The sequence below is a fragment of the Taudactylus pleione genome, unplaced genomic scaffold, assembly GCF_031769625.1.
Source record: "Taudactylus pleione unplaced genomic scaffold, aTauple2 ptg000512l, whole genome shotgun sequence".
NCBI lineage: Eukaryota > Metazoa > Chordata > Amphibia > Anura > Myobatrachidae > Taudactylus > Taudactylus pleione.
Genome location: NW_028284914.1, coordinates 3,729,776 through 3,757,045, shown reverse-complemented (window position 1 = coordinate 3,757,045; position 27,270 = coordinate 3,729,776). Strand labels below are relative to the sequence as shown.

Genomic DNA, 27,270 nt, shown 5'->3' with positions numbered 1-27,270 from the left:
GTGTCAGACCTCTGTGTCATCTCTCTGTTGGTGGTGTCAGATCTCTAAGTGTCATCTCTCTCTAATGGACCATACACACGGTCAGATCAGACAACGATCAGATAGCGTTGTCGGATCGTCTTACTTGTGCTGGATGATCGTTATTGAACATCCAGCACATGCTCCATTCCCCCAACTACTATAACGACCCTCGATCAACGATCGAGGGTCCCTATAGTAACTAGGCTAACCTGGTCAATATCGACCAGGTTGGCCTGGATGCACGGGCGATGGTCAATATCGATATCGACCATCCGTGCCGCGCATTATTTGATTGTTTTAGGGGGCAAAAAAGGTTGATTTAAACGATCAAACGATAAACAATATGGCCGTGTGTATGCACCATTAAAGTGCATATCCACTTAGAGACTGTGAAACGCGAGAACGATTACAACATTGTAATCGTGCTGTCGTTTCACAGTCTGTGATGTGCCTACCCTGAAAGTTCAGTCGTTCAGTGTAGGCACATCCATCATCCCCGTACATGCTGAACCTGACATGATTGTCAGGTTGACCACCATGTACGGGCGATGATAGATGTCAAAAACGACGCGCATCACTGGTCGTTTTTGACATTTACATGGCCGATTTGCGGACGATTAGCAAGTGATTGAACGATAACTATATCGTTATCTTTCAATCTGCCTGTTTAATCGCCTAGTGGATACACACCTAGTGTCAGACCTCTCAGTGTCAATTCTCTGTTGGTGGTGTCAGATCTCAGTGGCATCTCTCTGTTGGTGGTGTCAGACCTCAGTGGCATCTCTCTGTTGGTGGTGTCAGACCTCTCAGTGTCAATTCTCTGTTGGTGGTGTCAGATCTCAGTGGCATCTCTCTGTTGGTGGTGTCAGACCTCTCAGTGGCATCTCTCTGTTGGTGGTGTCAGACCTCTCAGTGGCATCTCTCTGTTGGTGGTGTCAGACCTCTCAGTGTCAATTCTCTGTTGGTGGTGTCAGATCTCAGTGGCATCTCTCTGTTGGTGGTGTCAGACCTCTCAGTGGCATCTCTCTGTTGGTGGTGTCAGACCTCTCAGTGGCATCTCTCTGTTGGTGGTGTCAGACCTCTCAGTGGCATCTCTCTGTTGGTGGTGTCAGACCTCTCAGTGGCATCTCTCTGTTGGTGGTGTCAGACCTCTCAGTGGCATCTCTCTGTTGGTGGTGTCAGACCTCTCAGTGGCATCTCTCTGTTGGTGGTGTCAGACCTCTCAGTGGCATCTCTCTGTTGGTGGTGTCAGACCTCTCAGTGTCATCTCTCTGTTGGTGGTGTCAGACCTCTCAGTGTCATCTCTCTGTTGGTGGTGTCAGACCTCTCAGTGTCATCTCTCTGTTGGTGGTGTCAGACCTCTCAGTGTCATCTCTCTGTTGGTGGTGTCAGACCTCTCAGTGTCATCTCTCTGTTGGTGGTGTCAGACCTCTCAGTGTCATCTCTCTGTTGGTGGTGTCAGACCTCTCAGTGTCATCTCTCTGTTGGTGGTGTCAGACCTCAGTGGCATCTCTCTGTTGGTGGTGTCAGACCTCAGTGGCATCTCTCTGTTGGTGGTGTCAGACCTCAGTGGCATCTCTCTGTTGGTGGTGTCAGACCTCAGTGGCATCTCTCTGTTAGTGATATGAGACGTCTCAGTGCCGTCTCTCAGTGAGTGGTCTCAGTCACCTCAGTGACGTCTTTCTCTAAGTAGTGGCAGATCTCCCATTGATCTCTGAGTGGTGAGACTGGGCACTGAGTGAGACTCTGGTCTCTAGCAGAATGTGCTGGCAGCAATAAGTCACTGCCGTGTACATAGGTAGTAAGCCCAGGAGCAGAGCCTGGGAGTCCGGATACCAGCTGATGGATGAAGTCATATTGAAAGCTCTGATTAATGTCCATGCTGAACATGCTCTCAGCTAAATAATGACCTGCTCATGGCCCTCGCACGCTCGTGTTCCTCTGGCTTCCGTTATGGGTAATGATTGCAATTCTAACTTGGAACTTTTTGTTTCTTAGTGTATCGCTGTGAGCCCTTGAGAAATCATTAACCCTGTCTCTGCCTCTGACCCTCATGGACCTGTGATACAGGGCCGTAACTAGGGTAGTGCGGCCGGTGCCATGGCACAGGGCACCGCAGGGCAGGGGGTGCTGTTTGGGGCTGTCAATTTTCCTGTTTATTATCATTCTCACTTGTAGTAGGGGGGGTATTGGGGGGGCACCAATGCTCTCTCTGGCATAGGGCACCAAAAAGTCTAGTTACGGCTCTGCTGTAATATATTCAGAAAATATGTGGCAGATTAATGAACAGACTTTAGACAGCAACAGACCATTGGTACAAACATGGATTATTTTCAATAGGCAGTGATAAAACCCCGGATTTACCAACTGTCGGGTTTGTGAACCCCATAGAACAGGCCTGGCCAACCTGTGGCTCTCCAGCTGTTGTAAAACTACAAGTCCCAGCATGCCTTGCAACAGTTTTAGCATTCCCTAATACATACTTGCCTACCCTCCCGATTTGGTCGGGAGCCTCCCGAAAATCTGGTGCCGCTCCCGACCTCCCGGGAAGGCAGGCAATCCTCCCGGCCCCCAGCGATGTGCCCGCACCCCCCCGCGCCTTTAGGTACAAACCCCGGCAGCAGGTGGGCCGGCTGAATCGCGTCATCGTGGCTCTGCCCCCGCTGCACAATGCCATTAATCACGGCATTGTGAAGAGGGGGCGGAGCCACGATGACGCGATCACGCCTCCATGATCCGCCCCCAACGCTGCGTCATGTGCCGGGCCCCGCCCCTTTGGCCACGTCACGCCCCCAGCCCTGTAAGCCCGACAGCTCCCTCCCGGAAGGAGGGAGCCAAATGTCGGCAAGCATGCCCTAATAGCAAAACTGTAGCAGGACATGCTAGGACTTGTAGTTTCACAACAGCTGGAGAGCCACAGGTTGGCCAGGCCTGCCATAGAAGCTGCAAAAACATCACAGCTGTATGGTCTAAAAAAAATAGACCAGCCTGTGAGTGGCGTGTTTGCCCGAAGCACAGCACAGATGGCACTGTTCTGGGCAGGCTTTGTTATATGAAACAGAGAATAAACAGTCCAGGACCTCTCAGCCTTGGGACTCCCTGCCATAACAGCAACGAGTTCCAAACTGATCAGCCCAGGGATAGAATTGCTCGGAAAGTCAGGACCCCAAAAATAAAATGGGGTCCTACCTACCGGGGATCAATCCTATCCCCCGCATCCCTGATGGAGGTGGATGCGGTATTGTTCTTAACAGGTGGGCAACAAGTGCCAGCATTCCTGGACATTAAGAGCATCGCAAGTTGTAATGTTTTATTGAATAATAAAAAAAAAACACAAGTCACCAAATTCATACTTACCAAATCCTTGGATAGGCTTCTCTTCCTTCCAAGTAGGTGTACAATGGTCTTGGTAAAATAACAAACTGAACAGAACCCATGGACAGGCAGTCTGAGGAGTAAGGACAGCAGCACCATCAGAGTATCCTAGGATGCTGTACAGGCTGCCAACTGCATGTCTAGAGCAGAGGCTGCGGTGGCGCTGCTGCAGTGACGCAGGCTGAAGGGTGCCATTCCACTGCTCGCACACCTCTAGTTGCTGCCTTGGTACAGTGCCAACGTGACATGACGGGTCACTAGAAGACACTGCCATTGAAATAAATGGGGAAGCACTGATTGGCTGAGTGCATGGGAACGGTTGCTATGCCAGTGTCTGCTTTCAGCCAATCAGTGTTTCCCAATTAATTTCAATGACAGTGTCCCTAGTGACATGTCATTTTTCATCTCCATCTCACAAAAAACAGCAGTAACAGTGTCTCAGCAGGCCTATAGCCTGTTTCTCTCAGGTAGTGACAGACTAGAGACAAGGTAGCTAATTAGCTGACTGACCACTGGACAGAAACTAGGAACCTGGGGCACACATATCTCCCCTTTCCTAGTGCTGTTGTCACAATGGCTTTCTCTCTCCCATATATATATATATATATATATATATATATATATATATATATATATATATATGTATATATATATACTGTATATATATATATACTGTATATATATATATATATATATATATATATATATACTGTATATATATATATACTGTATATATATATATATATATATACTGTATATATGTATATATATATACTGTATATATGTATATATATATATATATACTGTATATATGTATATATATATATATACTGTATATATGTATATATATATATATACTGTATATATATATATATACTGTATATATATATACTGTTATATATATATATATATATATGTGTATATATATATATATACTGTATATATATATATATATATATATATATATATATATATACTGTATATATATATATATACTGTATATACATAGAGAGAGAGAGTATGTCAGATGGGCAATTTACTGTCGTGTCACACTGACTTGAGCGTATCCTCACCAACATGTCACACTGACTGAGCGTATCCTCACCAACATGTCACACTGACTGAGCGTATCCTCACCATTGTGTCACACGGACTGAGCGTATCCTCACCATCGTGTCACTCTGAGCGTATCCTCACTATCATGTCACACGGACTGAGCGTATCCTCACCATCGTGTCACTCTGAGCGTATCCTCACTATCATGTCACACGGACTGAGCATATACTCACCAACATGTCACACGGCCTGAGAGTATCCTCACTGTCATGTCACACGGCCTGAGCATAAGCTCACCAACGTGTCACACTGACTGAACGTATCCTCACCATCGTGTCACACGGACTGAGTGAATTCTCACCATTTTGTCACACTGACTGAGCGTGTCCTCACCATCGTGTCACACGGACTGAGGGTCTCATTCAGACCCGCTCGCAAGCGGGTAGATGTTTGGCTGTGCGCACGCGCAGCAGCCGCACTGCACGTGCTCAAGCCCTGTAGCGAGAAAGAAATTCTCTCGCTCCGGGGCTCACTACAAAAGGGGCGGCTGTCGATGTTGATCGACAGCTCGTCCCGTTTTGTAGGCGGGGAGGGGGAGTGGTTTCACAAACGGAGGCGTTCCCAAGCGAACGCTTGCCATTTGTGGGCGGCCCCAATGACATCACCAGTGAAAGCTCCCTGGGGCTTGCGGCAGACGAGACCCTACCACAAGGGTCTCATCTCAAGCCACGATGGTCGCGATGGTCTTGACCATCGCGACCATCATCCTGGTCGCTCGTTAAGGCTGTGGGTGGTAACCAACAGCCTAGCGAGCGGCCAGGAGGCCGGATAATTTTTTAGATGCCGCCCTCATTCAGAGCGAGCGCTCGCATTTTGCGAGTGGCTCTGAATGAGGTCCAGAGGGTATCCTCACCATTGTGTCACATGGACTGAGTGTATCTTCACCATTGTGTCACACAACAGGACTGCACAGCGTATGTGTACCCAACTCACTCACCTGGAATGTCCACAAGCCCTTGGAAGAACAGGTCCCTCTCCCTTATAACTAGGGCCTAATGATACAATTTGCTGTGAAACGCGTCGTTGTGGCCACGCCTCCTGCTGTGCAATATCATGAACTGAGCACTGGAGGGTGTGACCAAGATGATGCAGATCATATTGCCACACCCCTAGACTTCCCCTCCAGGTCAAAGGTCAAAAAGTATTGTCATCATGTATGAATTAACCTATATTACCATAAATACTGGCTGATAAGAAAGAGCTGTGACCTCATGGAGTTGTCACTTGAAACCTTTGTGGGATATTTTCTCTCTAACCATGCTGTTCTCAAGGAGCGGAAAAGTTAACTCTCTGCTGTCCTGCCCACGGAGGTGAAGGGGTTAAGATGGCATTGCGCGGCGGCCTTGGCTTACAGCGGTCCTGGGTGTGCCGCATGCCCCACGTCAGTCTCCTGCGGTTCATTGCCAGGTTATCTCTGGGGAGGAAAACGCTCCCTGTTTACAGGAAATGCAGCACAAGGGTCTCCGGCGCGGTGGGAAAGGCGTGTGCAGAAACAAGGACACTGATTGTTAGTAACCCCTTCCCCACCATCCTCTTCGTGGAGGGGAAAGGGTGAACTCTGCTTGTTGAACTATGATGGAGTGATCGCTGGATGTCCAGAGGCCTCTGAATAGTGGCCTTTGAATAAGAAAGAGAGGGACGCAATTGTGGGGGAGATGTACCAAGTCTTGGAGAGAGATAAAAGTTGCCCAAAGCAACATCAGCTTCATTTCATAGACTGTGCTAGATAAATGATAGCTAGAAGCCGATTGGTTGCTTTGGTTAACTTGTCCACTTTATCTCTCTCCAAGGCTTGACACATCTCCCCCTGTGATACAAACTTTCCAGCATATAAAAATGGAGTGGGTCATATTAATATTATTATAAACATCATATGTTTATAAAGTGTCAACATATTACTCTGTGTTGTACATCGATAGGATCACAGGGCTTGATTCAGAGCCGGACGCTCTGACCAGAGCGCTCGCTCTGAATCCGTGCCCTCCTACCTAAAAATGGAGCGGCCTCCTGGCCGCTCGCATAGCTGTGGGTTACCACCCACAGCATATGCGAGCAGCCAAAAAGATGGTCGCGATGGTCAAGACCATCGCGACATTGGGCTTGCGACGAGACCATGCGGTAGGGTCTCGGTGACCACAAGCCCTGGAGTGATTTTGGCTCTATCAGAGGCAAAATCCCTCCCACTGACAGCACTAGTGATGTCAGTGGGGCCGGACCCAGACGGTAGGCGTTCCCATGGGAACGCATCCGTCTGGCAGCCACGCCCCCGGCACGCCCGCCAAAGGGGGCGTGCTGTCAGTCATCATCGACAGCACGCCCCCTTTGGTGCGAGACCCGGAGTGACAGCTTGGCTGTCGCTGTGCGGGTCTCGCGCATGCGCACAACGGAGCTCCATCCGTCATGCGCATTGGGGTAACATCGACCCGCTTGCGAGTGTCCTGCGCTCGCGAGTGGGTCTGAATGACCCCCAGAATACATACAGGTTATAAATAGAAGGTAAGGATGACGCTGCCCACATGGACCTACGCTCCAGGATGTGCCGGGTGATATCATTCACAGGGCATTGATTTGTAGAACGATATGGTGGCAAAGGGGCAGAAGCTTGTACTGGCCAATGGGAGGAGGCGCGTTTCTTAATGAGTAATGAATTGGCGTCCCATAGCACCCAGTTCTGCTGAACGGCGCATATACCAACTTTTCATTTTGCCAAATTATAAAATTGTGATAAAGGTGGGAAGGGGCAAATTTCCTTGCATTTTTGGAAGGGCACAGTGCCATTTTCACTGCCCACTAATATGCTTGGATTCCACTTTTTACTTTTTAATCTGGAGTATTTTTTACTTTGCAGTTGCACGTTGGTTGGGGTAATGCATTTCTAGGCAGACTTTGGACAATTTATACAAGAGTGCCACATGTAATATGGGCAACCCTGATATCCCCACAATTTTGTGGTCCTATTAAGCCATTAATAAGGATAAACTGTCAAATTTCATGAAACGCGTGGTTCTAAAGTCTTAGCTAGCAAGATTTTTCTGCTCCTTTCTAGGAAGCCTTCAAGAGTGCAAAATTTGTCTCTAAAGACGGGATATTAGGCGTGCATGTGTGCTGGGCGGCCGTATAGCTCTGCGAGTGCAAAATCAAAGTGTGTTATCTTGGACATCCACTGCGCTTCATAAATGAGGACCTACGTATACAAACATTCTGCTTGTGTTATGGCGCTAGTTCCTGGTAAATGGATCCCCATTGCCATAGCATGGGGCAACACCTTTACCAAGTATGGCTGCAGTACATTCACTGATCACAGAAGGTGATAATCGTTGAGAATAACGGAAAAGATATTTATTTATTTTTTATGTGATTTTTAAAAAATATTTTTTGACAATTTATTTGTTTGAATGAGTGGGACTGCAGCCAGAACCTAGCTGGCACATCTACAGAGACCCGGGGATGCCATATATTAACTCTTGCTATTCCTGAGCCAGTATAGCAGGGACAGCTGAGTATAATGTTTCTCATAAATTGCGTCGATTAGCAATATTTTGCCCCTAGATGAATGGCTTTGAAAAAATAATCCTTATCGCCATATTGTGAGAAATAGGCGCCTTTTATCTAATATATCTTCAGTTCTGACAGTCTATTGAAACCATAACATATGTATCCAGGGCTATTTTTATGGAAATATAGGTTCAGGAACTGGGGGTGGAGCTACTGGGGGTGGAGCTATAGAAAAATCAAATATATTTATATATATATATGTATTTAGAAAAGAAGGCACTCAAAAAGGACTTTAAATTTAAACTTATCTTATAGAATATACATTTTGGCCCAGGACATTACGCATAGTTAAGAAGAGGTTTAGTAACTGAGGGCTCGATTCAGACCCGCCCGCTAGATGCGTTCGCACGCTAGAGGCATATGCAAATTTCGGCAAGGCAAGCGATCGCACGCCAAGGCATTAACATGCCCACTACTGTATGTCTTGGCATGCGATCGTTCTGTGTATGCAGACGCCCACCAGCCTGTCTTAAGACGCCCACATGCGCACATCATCTCCAGGATGTGTATGCAACCATCGGAAGCAAACGCAGCAGTTGTGGTTGACTATACCCTACCACAAGCACTGCGAGCACTTCAGTATGAAATACAAAGAAGTGACGTTTACTATGACGCTGAGTGTTAATTATGCACGCCTCTGAAACGGCGTTAAGACGCTCGGGCATGCCTGCGTTCTCAGCTCCACTCCCCCGTTTCTAGTGGCCAGCCCCTGTCACTACCTACAAACGGCTTCTCCAGTCACTCATCGTACAGGGCAGTCTATGCGCGGCGAGCGTATGCTTCCCGATCGCTCACACTGGTTCACGCATACGCAGAATGCATACAGTCGGCTGGCTGTGTGTGCGAACGCTTCCTAGCCAGCGGGTCTGAATAAGGTCGTGAGTTCCTGCTAGCTCCTGCTGAAAAATAGCCCTGCATGTATCTATTAAGATTACTGTTATCATTTATATAAGGTAGCTTGTTCTTGGGTTTGTCGGCCTTTCAGAGACAGTTGCAGTGTGTAAATTAAGGAAAGCCGAACAATAGGTGACTGCGTTGAATTTCTTAGCGGAAAGCCTGATATGTTGTATTGCAATTTATTTTTAATTCATCTTTATCAGTCCGGGACACAGAGGGCCTGATTCAGACCCGGTCGCAAGCGCTGAGCGCTCGCAACCAGGTCGATGGTGGCCCACAGCGCATGCGCACGACGGAGCTGGCTCCGTCGTGCGCATGCGCGAGACCCGACTAGAGACAGGCAATCCGTTGCTCCAGGTCTCGCACCAAAGGGGGCGAGCTGTCGATGTTGAGTGACAACTCGCCCCGTTTGGTGGGCGGGCCAGGGGGGGTGGCTGCCCAAACGGAGGCGTTCCCGAGGGAACGCTTGCCGTTTGGGGGTGGCCCCACTGACATCACGAGTGATGTCAGTGGAGAGCTTCCGGCTCTGTTAGAGCTGAAAGCTCTCTGGGGCTTGCGGCCATGAGACCCTACCACAAGGGTCTCGTCCCAAGCACGATAGTTGCGATGGTCTTGACCATCACAACCATCTTCATGGCCGCTCGCTATAGCTGTGGGTGGTCATCCACAGCTATGCGAGCGGCCAGGAGGCCGCTCCAAAAAAAAAAAAAAAAAAAACTCCCTGATTCAGAGCGAGCGCTCCTTCAGAGTGTCCGGCTCTGAATCAGGCCCAGAGTTTTAAACTACTAGGCAGGCATTTCCTCTATCATGCTTCACTATAAACGATTCTGGGGTACCCCATTTGCACACATATGCGGGTACCACATTACCCCAGATTCTGACATATTAGAACAAAATAATATTTACTGTAATAGATTTCTTAAAAAATAAAAAGTTACAAAAATGTAAGACCCAACGTAAATGATGGCCCATTTCACTGCCACTGACATTAATATTTTAACATAATTTGCAGAAATGCCCCTACAGGAAAAGTGCACCTTAGGATCTCACCTATTGCGCACACCCATCTGTCCCAATTTAGGGGACTGTCCCGTTATTTCAACAGTCAGGACATGTCTACCAACTGCTGGGAATGTTCTTTTTTGGTAGTGTCCTAATTTGAAAAACTGTATTGTTCAGAGGTGTGCCTATGGTACTGTCTGTATGGGCCTTGGTGCACAGTAATCCCAAAAGTGGGACTGTATTTGTGCAGGTGAATACCGAAAACTAAAATTTTTGAAAATGATTCCGCACTTTCATATGTGGGACTTTGGGACTGGCCATAGTTGCTCTCCTGACCCCAATAGCCCAACTCCAGACCCCAGCAGATGCAGCCTTCCCCACCCTGGGCACATGCCACCCTCAAACAGGTACATTAGCCCTGTGGGTTGGTCCTGTGTGCCGACTTGCAGGAATTGCTGGGCTGACGAGTTTGCACTCTGGCAGATACTGAGGTTTGTGTCGTGTGCGCTCTTGAAGATGCACTAGGCCAGCTGCATCCAGCCCTCAAGCTGCAATCTGGTCTCACTCATCCATATCATTACTACAAGCAGAGGAATTATCCGGGGATTAAACTGTCCATGGAGACCTCCAGCTCCTGGCTCCCCCAGTGTTTTACAGGCTGAAACTTTAAAAGTCAGCTTTATCTGACACTTTATCAAATGAACTGCTGGCAAATTGATCATTAACCCCTCCCTGCGCTAACTGTAGTGTTTATTCCCGGTAAAATACAACAGGGACTTTAACCAGTAGTGTTCCTATAAATAGTACACTGTTCCCAATGAATTAGGGGTACATGTAGTTTTCATTGATGAAGAGCAGAGGGGTTTGGACTCTTCATGAGAAGCGTCAGTGCTGTCTTTAGCAATGTCGCAGTTTATGGAATGGCTGCCTGTATTCATGACAGGACAAGCACAGTACCCAGGCTTGCTGGCCTACGACACAGACCTCTCGTTGGGGCTTATTTATCATTCTATATTCATACCTCCCAACATTTCAGTTTCCCAAAGAGGGACGGGCCGCGCGTCCAAAAAGGGCGTGGGGCTTTGTGCAAAAGGGTGTGTCCCGGGGAAATGGGCGGAGCCTCTCGGCCCCCACCCGTTTACGTCACTGTGGGACAGCCCCCAGGATCTCCCTACACTGGTGAACAGATGCCGTGCGCGTGCTCACGGTATCTCTTCTACCTCTGCTTACCCAGTTTCTGCTCCCCCAAACTTCCCCCCCCACCGCGGGACACTGCGGCCCGTGAGTGGGACTGCGGGACAGTCCCAGAAAAACTGCACTTTCCTGCTGAATGCGGGACAGTTTGGAGGTATGTATATTTGAGGCTATATCCCCGAAAACACCCATTTTTGGTCCCCCGGAATGCGATGAATTACGGATATTGGCACCGTAGCGAACGGCATCTGAAGATGGTGTTAGCCGCTGTAGCCTATGGGCTACACTGCGCATAATTAGCTGGCGGAGGAATCCTTCCGAACCCTCCGTGGCAGCCGTGCATGTGCAGTCAGCGGGATTGTGCATGCGCAGCAGCCCCGGCCGCTCTACGGGCACATCGCAGGGACGGAGTCCCTCTCCCTGCATGTCCCGGATAATACATCCCGGCGCTGTGAACGCATATTGCAATGTGATCATGGGCAGTAATGTCATGCCCAGGTCATGCCCAGATCGCATTGTAATTGCAACTTTGTCCACTATAGAATTCACTCTCCTCCTAATACACAGACATCAGGACACACTGACCTCTCCCCTCCTCCTAATACACAGACATCAGGACAGACTGACCTCTCCCCTCCTCCTAATACACCGACATCAGGACACACTGACCTCTCCCCTCCTCCTAATACACAGATATCACGACACTGACCTCTCCCCTCCTCCTAATACACAGACACCAGCACACACTGACCTCTCCCCTCCTCCTAATACACCGACATCAGGGGACTCTGACCTCTCCTCTCCTCCTAATACACAGACATCAGGGGACACTGACCTCTCCCCTCCTCCTAATACACAGACATCAGGACACACTGACCTCTCCCATCCTCCTAATACACCGACATTAGGGGACATTGACCTCTCCCCTCCTCCTAATACACAGACACCAGCACACACTGACCTCTCCCCTCCTCCTAATACACAGACACCAGCACACACTGACCTCTCCCCTTCTCCTAATACACAGACATCAGGGGACACTGACCTCTCCCCTCCTCCTAATACACCGACATCAGGGGACACTGACCTCTCCCCTCCTCCTAATACACCGACATCAGGGGACACTGACCTCTCCCCTCCTCCTAATTCACCGACATCAGGGGACACTGACCTCTCCCCTCCTCCTAATACACAGACACCAGCACACACTGACCTCTCCCCTCCTCCTAATACACAGACACCAGCACACACTGACCTCTCCCCTCCTCCTAATACACCGACATCAGGGGACTCTGACCTCTCCTCTCCTCCTAATACACAGATATCAGGACACACTGACCTCTCCCCTCCTCCTAATACACAGACATCAGGACACACTGACCTCTCTTCTCCTCCTAATATACATATATTAGGACACTGACCTCTCCCCTCCTCCTAATACACAGACATCACCTCCCCATGAAGAATATCTGAGAAGTAGTAAATTGCCATCCCCCTCCCTGGGACAGAGAGCAGACACATGTGGGCACCGTGTTGTAATTGGGTGTATTTCACAATTCACATTTCTGTCTGTTTCTAAATCGGTTTGTGCCTCAGGGAAGCAATATTCTCTATCCCCTCAATAATAACATTATAGATTGCAGCCCAGGATAGCAATAACCGCACACTGTGTGATTATCTTCCCTTTATCATTACTATTTATTTTCCTGTCTGTGATGGCTGACAGAGGCATTCTTACAGAGTTATTACCTACCATTGTATGGCCATACTGTGTCTGAGACGAGGATCTAATTGTGTTACCACCAGCACAGCTGATATGTCCTGTTACACAGCGTGTAATAATTAGGTCATGTGACCCCACTCCCTATATCATCCCCATGCATGCTAAATGTGGCACCTGCTTTCTCGGTGTGGCCCCTGTCTGCAGACTTACTATGCTCTGATTTACCTTTGGAACAAAATATAGTTGCAAACTACCCTTCAGTTTGCAATTAAATACCCACATCCTATCCACAATTTGGCTCAGCGAAATTACACTGTATCATTGAGCAGTGTCAGATACAGCAAATTACTGTAATTATCCCCATCGCCTTGTATTATTGCTACTGGGTGGCATAGTGATTAGTATCGCTACCTTACTGTACTGAGGCTATGGGCCAAATGTAATAGGGTGAGAGTTTAGAAAATGTGAGAGAAAACTGTCACATTTTTAAACTCAGCCAATGTAATAGTCACAGAACAGGGAAACTCAGCCAATGTAATAGTCACAGAACAGGGAAACTCAGCCAATGTAATAGTCACAGAACATGGAAACTCAGCCAATGTAATAGTCACAGAACAGGGAAACTCAGCCAATGTAATAGTCACAGAACAGGCAAACTCAGCCAATGTAATAGTCACAGAACATGGAAACTCAGCCAATGTAATAGTCACAGAACAGGGAAACTCAGCCAATGTAATACAGTCACAGAACATGGAAACTCAGCCAATGTAATAGTCACAGAACAGGGAAACTCAGCCAATGTAATAGTCACAGAACAGGGAAACTCAGCCAATGTAATACAGTCACAGAACAGGCAAACTCAGCCAATGTAATACAGTCACAGAACATGGAAACTCAGCCAATGTAATACAGTCACAGAACAGGGAAACTCAGCCAATGTAATAGTCACAGAACATGGAAACTCAGCCAATGTAATACAGTCACAGAACATGGAAACTCAGCCAATGTAATACAGTCACAGAACATGGAAACTCAGCCAATGTAATAGTCACAGAACATGGAAACTCAGCCAATGTAATAGTCACAGAACATGGAAACTCAGCCAATGTAATAGTCACAGAACAGGGAAACTCAGCCAATGTAATAGTCACAGAACAGGGAAACTCAGCCAATGTAATAGTCACAGAACATGGAAACTCAGCCAATGTAATAGTCACAGAACACGTCGCATGTTTAAACTCTCATCCAGGTGTTTCCTGTTTTGAAAATACAACTCGATCAATGTATTAGTGTCAGAGTTTTACTGCTAAACTCTCACATTTTCTATACTCTCACCCTATTACATTTGGCCCTTCATGTTTGACTCTGATCCACTATCGGTCTGGAGTTTGTATGTTGTTCCGGTGTTTGTGTAAAGCTGCATACACACATAAAGATTTTATGTCCAATCATCCAACTAGTTGATTGGTTGGAATGAAAATCTGGTGAGGTATGAAAGCAAATGACAATCAGCAATTTGCTCCCAAACACCGGAAAATGGATAAAAACTGTTGTTTGACCAAATTGTTTAGATCAGGGGTTCTCAACCACTGTCCTCAAGGCACACTAAAAGTCCAGGTTTTAGGGATAGCCATACTTGTGCACAAGTAACTTAATTAGTGCCTCAGTTATTTTGATTAAACCATCTATGCACAATCATGTATATCACTAAAACCAGGACTGTTAAGCTGGCCACACACTAGACCAACTTACATCCAACCAGCCAACTAGTTGATTGGTTGGAATGAAAATCTGGTAAGGTATGAAAGCAAATGACAATCAGAAATTTGCTCTCAAACGCCGGAAAATAGACAAAAACTGTTGTTTTAAATGTTTGATCTAAACAATTTGTTCACACACTTGTCTGACGACCATTTTCATCTGTTTTCTGGCATTTAGGAGCAAATTGCTGATCATCATTTACTCCCCATACGTTACCAGATTTTCATTCCAACCAATCAACTAGCTGGATGGTTGGACAGAAAATCTTTGTGTGTATGCAGCTTACGGTTCCTCTGGGAGTCCAAAAACTTGCTTGGTAGGTCTATTTGATCCGACCAGTCCAGTGACGAAAACTTGTATTCCACACGGGTTCAAATTAAATGTTTTAGAGGTAATGTAGGGAGTCCTAGGTATGGGAGCCCTGCCTTTCTGCTAGTCATGGGGATAAGCATTAGCAAAGGCGGATTTTCCGTATAACGATCAGTGTACAACCAGGGGCAGAACTATGGGAGATAACGGAGGCGCCTGTGCCGGGCGCCAGCACTAAAGGGGCACCTCCTCCATTGCCCACAATATATTCACCCCACTTATGTCTATAACTATGTACCCGGAGTGTACCGTCATGGCCGCCCAATACATGCCACCATAACCATATACTAGTGGAGGGCTCCGTGTCAGACCATCAGATGCCGCTTCCGTCTACCTATAGCCTGTCCTCGTTCATTGATGTCACTGCTCCTCAGCAACTTCTCATGCCAGTGTGACTCTGACGCCCCCATCACCCACAACTCCCCGTCCCACTCCTTCCTGGTAGCAGCTCTAGGTCTAGCGGACCTGTGCGTGGGACCCGAGCATAAGCACGGCTGCAGATCTTCCAGGAGCTGCATGTCAAAAAGGGTGCACCAGACGGAGCCGAGGATAAGAGGTCATGTGAGATGGTGCCCTGGGGCACCAGCGACTGAGTCTGGGGGCAGATCTTGGGTGGAGCAACTCCCTGACATGTGATGCAGTCGGCAGTAGACTGGGCATTTTGTGATTTGTAGTTCCACCACAGTAGCAGTCTTACAGCATCTTGACTCAGGTGGTATTCCCTTCTATCTGGGGTATCAGGAGGGCTCCCCACCCCACATCAGGTGGCTTTAGCCTCCATCAGGAGGACTCTGAGCCTCATGTTACTCAGGTCACTGTCTTAGCTGTATATACTCGAAAAAGGGTGTTTTGAGGGCATATCCTGCAAATTTATTTTAGTAAATCTGTCTAATAGAAACAAATTCACATATTCTATATCAGTGTTTTTGTGCATATGAATAGATAGATAGATACAGGGCCGGCTCCAGGGTTCGAGGCACCCCCTGCCAGCTCCTTAAAGTGCGCCATTACATCGCGTGTGGGGGTGTGGCCTAATTACCATAGGCCACGCCTCCTATGTGACGTTATTTGGAGGTGTGCCTGCACGGCACGACTCCAAATAACATCAGGCTGGGGGGAGCCTCACTAGCTGGGCTTCCCCCAGCCCTCTCCCTTCACTGAATGGATGCCGATCGCAGCATCCATTCAAACTCCGGGGTCCAGTACCGCCGCACAGCTGTGGTGGTGGGGGTCCCCAACCTCCCGATTTCACCACCCGTGGGCCACTTCGGCCCACGGGTGGAACAGCAGGACAGTAATGTTCCGCTGAAATTGGGATGTCGGGGATTGTGTGCCCTCTATGGGTGATGACCCTGTGGTCGAACACCCCTAGAGCCAGCCCTAGATAGATAGATAGATAGATAGATAGATAGATAGATAGATATGAGATAGATGGATAGATAGATATGGGATAGATAGATATGGGATAGATAGATAGGGGATAGATAGATATGGGATAGATAGATATGGGATAGATAGATATGGGATAGATAGATATTGGATAGATAGATAGATAGATAGATAGATAGGGGATAGATAGATATGGGATAGATAGATATGGGATAGATAGATATGGGATAGATAGATATTGGATAGATAGATATGGGATAGATAGATAGATGGGATAGATAGATAGATGTGAGATAGATATTAGATAGATAGATAGGGGATAGATAGATATGAGATAGATAGATAGATAGATATGCATCATGTTTATTTAGTGGGGGGCAACAAATTAAAACTTGCCTTCGGGCGTCTGGGATGAACTTACGCCACTGTGAACATCTGTGTATGTATGAGGATTTGCAATGTTGTGACTTTATGTTGTATATTCTGACACTTCTTTACATTATGTGCAGTGCCTACACGGAGCCGTACAAAGTCTGCCCGATCCCCATGAACAACGCAGAAGACCTCACTTCCGATGAGGATCAGAAAAGCTCAGAGGATGAGGAGACCAGCACTGGAGGGGTGCAGAAGGTAATGAGACATGTACATTAGTGGACCCTCCCTTTACCAATCTATTACTATTGTTCTGTGTTATTTGGGGGGGGGGAGGTAGAGTGCTGTCTTTTGAGTGACATTTTGTCTGGTTCTACAGAACCTTCTCTCTTACAGAAATACTAGCTTGCTTCACGCAGGTCTTCCTTTGCTGTCAGAGTGGCCCCATTCCTGACACGAGCACCCCGTGATACCGCCAATGTCTGCTTTCATATAAAATGTTAATAAATAAAAGCATTTATGAAGTGTGTGATATAGATCTGAGGCCGGCAGCTTGTGACTCTCCAGCTGTCAGAGTACACCCTGTCTGTAAGCCCTGTAATATCTACACCAAAGCCAATGTTCTTGTCAGCTGCCTATGTCCAAAATAAAATATATGGTGAAGTAGATGATAAATTGTTCATCAGATATTTAGGGATTGTTTTAAAAAATTTAATAGTTAGTGTTCAGGGGCTATGAAATAAGTCCAGCTTACTACCAATATCACTACGCTTTAATTGTATCAGCATACAGTATTGTTATTTATAACATGTGATCAACTACAGTAGTATCATCATTCGCAGAGTTAATAGCTATTGTGCCCGGTGCTGTCGTGGTTTCATCTTTCCTCTCTCTTCTCTTCCCCAATCTCTCTCACTTATTTATCTCCATCCCCCATGTCGCCCTCGTTCTCTCTCCCTCCCTCGTCTCTCTCTTTCCCTCCCCGTGTGTCACTCTATCTCTCTTCCCATGTCTCTCTCTCATCCATCCCAATGTCTCTCTTTTTCTTCCTACCCATATCTCTCTCCCTCCCCATGTCTCTCTCATTTTGTCCCCCAGGTCTGTCTCTCTCTCTTTTTTCCCATGTCTCTTTTATTTTTCCTTCCCATATGTCTCTCCCTCCCTCTCCATTTTTGTTTCTCTTTCTCTCACCCCCATGTGTCTGTCTCTCTCACTCCCCCATGTCTCTCTCTTATTTTGCCCATGTCTCTTTCCCTCCCTATGTCTCTCTTTTTCTTTCCCCCTGTCTCTTTCCGTCCCCAATGTTTCTCTCTTTGCCTCCCATGTCTCTCGCTCTCTCACCATGTGTGAGTGTCTCTTTATCCCTGTGTTTCTCTGTCACCCTCTCTGTCTCTTTCTCTCTCCTCTGAATCTCTCCCGTGTGTCTTTCTCTCTCCCCATGCATCTCTCCCTCCCAGTGTGTGTCTCTCTCCCTCCTCTGTGTAGCTCTCTTTCACTCCACCATCTCTCGCTTTCCCTGTGTCTCTTTCTCTCTCCCCATGTCTCTCTTTCCCTCCCCAATGTTTCTCTCTTTGCTTCCCGTGTCTCTTTTTCTCTCCCTCCTGTCTCTCTCCCCCTAATCCTGTGTCTCTTCCTCCATTCCCCTTGTCTCTCTTCCTTCCCAGTGTCTGTCCCTCTCTCCCCATGTCTTTCTTTCTCTCTCCACCATGTCCTCCCTACCCCGTGTCTCTTTCACTCTCTCCCCTGTGTCTCTCCTTCCCCATGCATCTCTTTTCCTTCCTGTCTCTCTCCCTCTCTCTCTCTCCCTTCTCTGTATATCTCTCTATTTCCTTCCCCAAAGTCTCTCACTTTCCCGCCTTATTTATTTTTCTCTCCCTCCTGTGTGTGTGTCCCTCTCCTAATGTGTCTTGCTCTCTCCGTTCCCCTTGTCTCCCTGTCTCTCTCAATCCCTGGTGTCTCTCCCTCCGCAGTGTCCCTCCCTCTCTCTTCCCTTCCCATGTATCTTTTCTCTCCCTCCCATGTCTCTACCTCCCTCTATCATCTCTCTCCATCCTGTGTCTCCCTCTCTCTCTTCCCCATGTCTCTCTTTCTTTCTCTTTCTCCCCTTATGTCTCTTTTTCTCCTCCGTCTCTCTCCCCTACTACCTTCCCTCTCCCTCCCCTGTGTCTCTCCCTTTCCCCCATTTCTTTCTTTGCCTCCACTGTGTCTCTCCCACGTGTGACACATATAATTAAAAGCCCAGGTCTATTATCGGTAAGGGGATGAGATGTGGATTTAAAATGTGTCAATGAGTAATGAATACACCTGTGCACCTGTTAGGTGACCTGGAAAATGTGAACCTTGGGGTCCTGAGGACCGAGTTTGAGAACCACTGTTATAATAGATATAATGCCCAGGGCCGTAGCGCGGCCGGTGCCATCGCACAGGCCACCACAGGTCAGGGGGTACTGTTTGGGCCTGTCAAATTTCTGTTTATTATCATTCTTGCTTGTAGCTTCCTGTTATTTCATCCCCAGCATCTCCTGCCCTCTCCTATCTCTTCCCTGGCCCTTCCCCATGAGGCCATGGCCCCTTTTTGGGTGCATGATGTCCCTTTGAAAAATGAGAGGGGGCCAATGCTCTTTCTGGCACAGGGCACCCAAAAGTCTAGTTACGGCTCTGATAATGCCCACTACTGTAGAGAGCAGTTACTATGCCTGGGCTGTGTTTAGACACGGCAAGGTCACCTTCCCTTCCAATAGTCATCATTTTTGCATGAAGTTATAAGCTAGAGATAGCAGGCCCTATTGGAAAAGGGGAGAGGTATCAATGCAAATTTACTTGACATGTGGATCTATACGCTGACGCTCTGAGTACTGATGCTGCATTATAAGGGTTTCCGCACAGCGCTCTGCAGACGGCAGCACAAGATGGTTTTATATTCATTTATTCATTTACTTCTGTAATTGGGTGTCGTATGTAGGACATTTATATATAACATATTTACTTTCAATATCAAGCAATGCGATTTCAGAATACAGCTGTGTAGCTTTGTTAGAGAAGTTCTGATCACTTTCCATGAATTTAATCAGCAGAGTTTGTCCTTGAGGGCTCTGGGCCTGATTCAGAGCCGGACGCTCTGACAAGAGAGCTCGCTCTGAATCAGGGCCCTCCTACCTAATATTGGAGCGGCCTCCTGGCTGCTCGCATAGCTGTGGGAGACCACCCACAGCTTATGCGAGCGGCCAAAAAGATGGTCGCGATGGTCAAGACCATCGCGACTATCGGGCTTGCGACGAGACCCTGCGGTAGGGTCTCGCTGCCGCAAGCCCAGGAGTGATTTTGGCTCTATCAGAGCCAAAATCACTCCCACTGACATCACTAGTGATGTCAGTGGGGCCGGCCCCAGACGGTAGGCGTTCCCATGTGAACGTCTCCGTCTGGGCAGCAACGCCCCCGGCACGCCCACCAAAGGGGGCGTGCTGTCAATCAACATCGACAGCACGCCCCCTCTGGTGCGAGACCCATAGCGACGGCTTGGCCGTCGCTATCCGGGTCTCGCACTTGCGCACGACGGAGCTGGCTCCCTCGTGCGCATCTGCACTGGGCCAATATCGACCCGCTTGCGAGCACTCAGCGCTCACGAGCGGGTCTGAATTAGGCCCTCTATTCAATATTAAGGGGTCTATTTACTAAGCAGTGTTAGGAGACAGAGTGAAAAGTGATAAGGTGCCAGCCAATCAGCTCCCAACTGTCATTTTTCAAACACAGCCTGTGAGATGACAGTTGGTAGCTGATTGGCTGGCACCTTATCACTTTCTTATCACTTTTCATTCTGTCTCTTATCACTGCTTAGTACATAGACCCCTAAGAATCATAGCCGGCAGTATATTACATTTGGAATTGCTGCATCTTGCTGCAAAGGTCCCTATTATACCACTTGCATTTACCAATACTCACCTGTACGGGGAGGTCCTGCAGTGTCGCCCTCATCGGCTGTGTCCTGATTGATCTGTGTTGCCGGCAGCCTAACACTGATGGCAAAGCGTTCATGTGAAATGCGCATACGCGTCAGCCGTCAGCCCATAGCGCTTCAACTCGACGTGGATCCAACAAATCCGGAAAGTCTTCATTGGGTTCCCACCTCCGGAAATGAGGACCTTCTCAGCAATGCCATATATAGATGGCGCTGTCTAGCTTTTCACCACTTCATAAATACAGTTAAGTTGTCGTTCCCATGAGGTCTATGAGGATGACGGTGATTGATGGTAAATGGATCAAGGCTTTGATAATAGATCAAATCAGTGAACAGCCTATTATTTGGCGGTGTGGGATCTTCATTACTCCATAATTATAGCCCTGAGTGTCCCAGTCTTACCAGGATGAAATGACCACCTCCGCTCTAATTGTAGATTATGGGCACCTGCGGCCGCCATTCTTTCCGGACGTGGCGGCCGGTTTGCTACCTTATCCTCATGCGAATATCCGCCTTCATGGCCGGGGCCGCCCACTGGCCCTGATTCAGAGCCGGACGCTCTGACAGAGCGCTCGCTCTGAATCAGGGCCGGCCTTCTTGTTTTTTAGAGCGGCCTCCTGGCCGCTCGGACAGCTGTGGGTGACCACCCACCGTTATGGGGAGCGGCCATGAAGATGGTCGCGATGGTCAAGACCATCGCGACCATCGGGCTTGCGACGAGACCCTTGTGGTAGGGTCTCGTTGCCGCAATCCCCAGAGAGATTTCGGCTCTCACAGAGCCAAAATCTCTTCCACTAGGCCGCCCCCAAACGGAGGCGTTCACATGGGAACGCCTCAGTTTGTGCAGCCACTCCCCGGCCCGCCCACCAAAGGGGGCGTGCTGTCACTCAACATCGACAGCACGCCCCCTTTGGTACCAGACCCGGAGCGACGGGTTGCCCGTCGCTATCCGGGTCTCGCGCATGCGCTCCGTCGTGTGCATGCGCACTGGGCCACCATCGACCCGCTTGCGAGCGCATAGCGCTCTTGAGCGGGTCTGAATCAGGCCCACTGTACTTTTGATTCGCAACCGTCATCATTAGTATCTGGGTACAAAAGATCCGCCAGAAAACAGGCGGCCCATCTCAGTCCTTGCGCTGCGACCAAGCGCAGAAATCAGCGCACACGACTATAACACTCCCACGAGACGGATCTGTTCCGTGCTTTCGCGTGGTTGCCACCCAGAAACACCAATTTCACGAAAAGAGCGACCCATCAATGGATCGATCAATCCGTCTGCACTTGCCATGTCCGCCCGCCAGTTTATCCATGGTGCGGCGCACGCGCATTTGGACTTGAGTCCGACTCAGAATCCAACCCAACGAGTGCCGTGAAATCTGAATTTACAGAGTGCGGAACGGTAACGCAAAAGTGGAATTTGATGTTCATGTCGCCTGTTCCGCCTGGCAAAATCACTTTGCGCGGAATTTCGGCCCGGCATCACTAATCTGTCATCTCCATGGTAACCGCACACATTACTTCCTGCGCCTGACCCAGGGACTTTGGTGTATAGTAACTTGCAGCTATCACTGGTGTCTCATTGATATTATCCCTTTCTGCCCATCCCCCCCCCCCCCCCCATCTGCTTTTTTGTCATTCAGGATTCTGTACCGGAATTTTTCCTCCCCAGACACGCTGTCATTATACCATACTCTACATATCTCTTCTTCTCCTTACCAGCTGTGTCACCCTCCCCTCCTCCACCCGCGCACATCTCCCTCTTCCTGCTTCTCCAAACAGAGGCACTTTCATGGATAGGTTATGACTGGCACTTTGCACACTGGAGCATTATTCATCCCTATCGTTGCTCTGTCCTTTATAATTGTGTGTTGGCTCTGTAGGATGATTAGTCCCCAGCGTGTTGGAGCTTTCTGTCCGCGATGACCAGTTTCTGTGATGCTGTCTGTAACCCTTTCATTGCCACAAAGCCAGGGTACTGTAGGTCATTTTTACGGACGGGAAAATATCGCCCATATGAGCACATTTGTCCACTTAGGGCCTGGTTCAGGGTTGGACGCAAAGCCGATGTTTGCGGCGTTGAGCGATTATTTGTGTACTGGGCGCCGAGTTTTATTACCCACGGTGGTGTCGGTGAAGGCTTAGACGCAGAATGATTGACAGTCAGGGAGGGTTTGTGGGAGCTAACGGGGACTGGGGGTGGTGGCTAAAATGCAGGCGCGTCGCGGCGGTTTCAGGGGCGTCTGTGTCTGCGACTTCTAATTCATACGCAGTGGTTAAGGCTCCGGGGGCTTAATTCTGAAGGACGTTCAGAGCGAACATACGGTCGCTCTGAACATCTATGCTGGAGTCGACGGTGCATCTGTGTATGCAGATGGCGGTCTTGGTACAAATCACAGCGGCTGCAACATTTGCATATATTCGCACGACTGCAGCATACGGGATTGCAGCCATGACGGGATACGGGTCCACCTGTGAATCAGAACCTTAGTGCGAACTTAAGTGAGAGAAATCACTCTGGCGGTTTTCTGGTCCAGATGTAAATTCGCATTGTCTGCATCATTATCCTCAATTGTGTTGGTAGAAATGTACCTAGATGTTTAATGCGCCAAGTCCCGACCACCGGCATCTCCACTCTGCTAAAAGGCTTTGCGGCCCCTGGTAAAAGCCCCCTTTCTCCACTCCTTGAATCTTATTTAAATATCCCGTCCCACAAAAGGAAGTCTCGCTTTTCCACGTGGGCGATATACATGGTGCATGAGTGCCACTAGCCCACAATTAGCCACGACGTCTTTACACGTTTAACCCTTCACATCATAGATTCCAAACTCCTGCACCCCATACAGCTGCTGACATCTACTGTAGGGGTATATTTAACATTGTTCATGCTTTATGGTGTGGCATTGCGCTGTTTATCTTGTACGGTGCTGCGCAAAATTTGTGGCACCTTAGAAATAATAGTCAATTATAAGTATAATTTTTTGTTCGATTTTACAGCAAAATTTTATTTTAAAAAAAAAAAACTCACGGGGAGAGTGGCCCCTATAGGAACTCGTCTTCGCAGTAAAGTGATGGCTCTGATTTTGTGCTATGTCCGCGCATGAAGAATATTACTTTGCCATCAGCTGGAGGGGAGGGGAGGAGAATGGAGACTGCGGCAAGTGATCAGAAGATCCCTTTCTGGCGATCGTCTCTCCATAGGGACCGCAGTCCGCACCCCTCTGACATCTTCTGCGTTAGGCATTCCTTACATAGCCCAAAACTTAAATTATGTGTAATTTGAAATTTCTGCATAGACCCCTCCAATCCTAGCCCCCAGATCCTTTGCTTAACGTACCAGCTGAAGCATTTGCACAAAATTAGTCACATGACATCACAAAGCGCAGATTACGGTGTGGGTCGGCATGGGTAAGCGACCTCTACTCTGCAGTGTAATCGGTGGGTCCTGCAGCCGCCCCAGCTCCTGTGCCTTTGGATTTCAGACTTCATAACTTACAACCTTCTGGGAGAGATTGTGCGGCTGCTGTCTGGCAGTCACTCCGTGTCCAGGCGTGAATAATAGATACGCTCTATCACACCTACTTATGGCAAGCAGTGACCCATCCTTCAGCGCCTGTCACACTGTTATTACATTACAGCTACAGAGTCAGCACTCTGCGGGCTCTTTGGAGAAGCTGTTACCCTGCAGGTTAATGTACAGTATTTCTTCTTGTGCTGTGGAGGGATATTTATATATTTGGATGAAAGCGACAGCGCACATTTACTCCGTGCCATGAGACCCACTTATCTGCGTATCAGTAGGGGAGGACTCACTGCACTCTAAGGATGGGGCACACATATGCATATATACTGTATATATACTATATATTCTCTTATATATAGTGTGCTACAAGTATGAGGTGCTGTCTGCATTGTATGGTCCTATTGTCCCCAGGAATTCTGCATTGTATAGTTGCCAGTTGGTGGTCACCAACCTGAGATTTGGTGGTCTGCATTATATAGTGGTCTCCTCAATAAGATTGGTGTTGATAGGATTGGTGTTGATAGGATTGGTGTTGATAGGATTGGTGTTGATAGGATTGGTGTTGGATAGGACTGGTGTTGGATAGGACTGGTGTTGGATAGGACTGGTGTTGGATAGGACTGGTGTTGGATAGGACTGGTGTTGGATAGGACTGGTGTTGGATAGGACTGGTGTTGGATAGGACTGGTGTTGATGGGATTGGTGTTGCATAGTAATTATCTGGTGATTATAATTATGTATATTTGTTAAGTTGTGAATGAACTCTTGTCTGTTACTGTCTTATCTGATCATCCATGTACTATGCACACTCTGAAAGTCGCCTTGTGGTCAACCGACCATCTATTGGCAAGGGTTGTCCATCGACGACTTAACCATCAATGGTCGATGGTTTTTAACCTTGACTGAGAAACCATTGATAGCTAAGGTTTGTGCATGCAAAAATTAATTGGGGACTGCAGCCCCGCATGCGTGGTACTGATAAGCGATGGGATTTTGCCATCGGACATCCTCCATCTATGATAAACCATTGACCTTCAGCAGGGCTACCATCAGAAAGTGTGTGGGGCCCATATTCACATGTAACAGGCAGGGCCCCTCCTTATCCCCTCAGACGCAAAGTTCCAACGAGCCTGGCACCTAGAGAAAGTATATGATATAATGCCCATTCCCACATGACATATACAAAGAGGGTCTTGGGTTAGAGTTCCTTGTATAACAGTATTGAGAAATATGTACCATCGGCTTTCTTCACATGTGGCGTAATTGTCAGACCCTCTCTGAGCCTGGGCCCAGTACATCAGTAGCGGCTGTGCTCCCCTGATAGCGGTCCTGTCTTTTAGGGGAAACCATTGATGATTACTAACCATCAGTGGTCCATAAGCTCAGGACTGTCTGCACTGCAGGAAGCTAGCGGAGCTACGGTTGTATCCAGTCTCTGGTTTCAAACATTTGTCCTTGTAGTTCGTCCATATTGAAAATTAGGGACAATTTCAATAAATTCCTGCTTCCTGCACATGAGATGGATCCAATTCTTCCTATTTCTATTTATTATGATGTCATGTTATTACTTTTGCCAAAGGGAATAAAACCACACCCCACCCACAACTTTCAAAAAATAAATTGCCCCCACCACCCCCATCCCCTGAATACAAGGGCATTTTTCAAAGTTCATCAAAATAAAAAAGTTTTTTGTTATCATCCAAAATTAGACCCTTTTTTAAAAACATCCACCTCCAGATAACAGCACAAAGGAGCGTCTCATGTATCTCGCTTGTAATTGGTCCGTAGCACAGCGTCACTTGTCGCGTTAGGCTGCCGTCTCCATTGTCACCCTATAAATGCCGGATAAAAATAGTAACAGGTAACTTCTGGCAGTGAAAGGGTGGAGACTGGCTCTATTTTTAATATCTTGTTTTTAGTTCTCGGCCCCTCCTGTCTCAAACTGATAAACCAAAATATCCTCCTTGCTCTCCCCCCCCCTTCTCCCTCCTCCCATCGCCCATACATCATACAGTGCCCCCCGGCCACAGCCTTCTGTATGGGTGTAAATAGCACAGTCAAAACACAGACAATGGGCGGAATTGAATGAAATGTTTCTCACCCACTCAGGGCGTCAATTCCTAAGTGACTGTTTGTAAACATGAAGCCTATACAACCAGTGACAGAGAGGCTTCATCCTACCATTTATATTCATGTAACATGTATGTGTCCTTCCAACAGATGTTTGTCCTTCTCGTAGTGCAGCATATTCACGTCACAGTCCTTACTTTCCAGGGACAGTCCCTGTTTTTTAAAGACAAGGTGCACAGTGCTTCCATTGTGAATACACCGCATGCAGGTCATTAGAGCGTAGGTTATTCTGTTATATTGTTCAGAACATTTTAAAGCTGAACGGCCGCCTACTACGTACATTGTACTCACCTGCTGATTCCCCTGGCACTTTTAATGAAAATATCCTATGTACAAAGGGTAACTCGCAGGGAAAGCGCTAACCGCTGTCCCTGCGACTTGTATCCCCGGCAAATTGGAGAAGTCTTTCACAACACAGCGTCAGCTTCCGGAGCCGGCTGGGGGCTGTGAGACAGAGAACGAATGATCTATCTCCTGCCCCGGGAGCCTTCATAGGCTTACACTGGTTTACACCATCCAAAATGGTGTAAACTACCGGGGCTAATCTCTTAAAAGCTTAGATTTTTTGCAGTTTAGTACATAGGGTTCAGATCGTAGACCCCATGGATAATAATAGGGACTGAGATCTGCAGCACTAATTAGCTGTGAAATCTCCTGCATCGTGCCATTAGTACATAACTACAATACATAAAATTATGCAGAAACTGTAGTATTGGGGGTTGGGTACGGGGGAACTGGTATGATTTACTGACGGACCCCTGCCCGGCGGTTGGAATCCTGACAGCGGCATCTCGGCAGAGTAGGAAATCCCGATCGTCGAAGGTAAGTATTACCTAACCTATTCTATCCCCCTAACCCTCCTTTTGGGGTGCCTAAGCCTAACCTTCCCCC

The 27,270-nt window shown here is 47.9% G+C and overlaps 1 protein-coding gene across 5 annotated transcripts in view; it reads left to right on the top strand.

Moving 5' to 3' along the window:
• The window catches only part of FGD5 (FYVE, RhoGEF and PH domain containing 5), a 210,243-nt gene that overhangs the window by 78,721 nt on the left and 104,252 nt on the right, over positions 1–27,270 (top strand). For all 5 annotated transcript variants that reach the window (XM_088450251.1, XM_088450249.1, XM_088450248.1 and 2 more), the window contains exon 3: positions 16,912–17,032. In XM_088450251.1, coding sequence (XP_088306377.1) covers positions 16,912–17,032 — 121 coding nt within the window. The remainder of the gene's footprint in view (positions 1–16,911; positions 17,033–27,270) is intronic.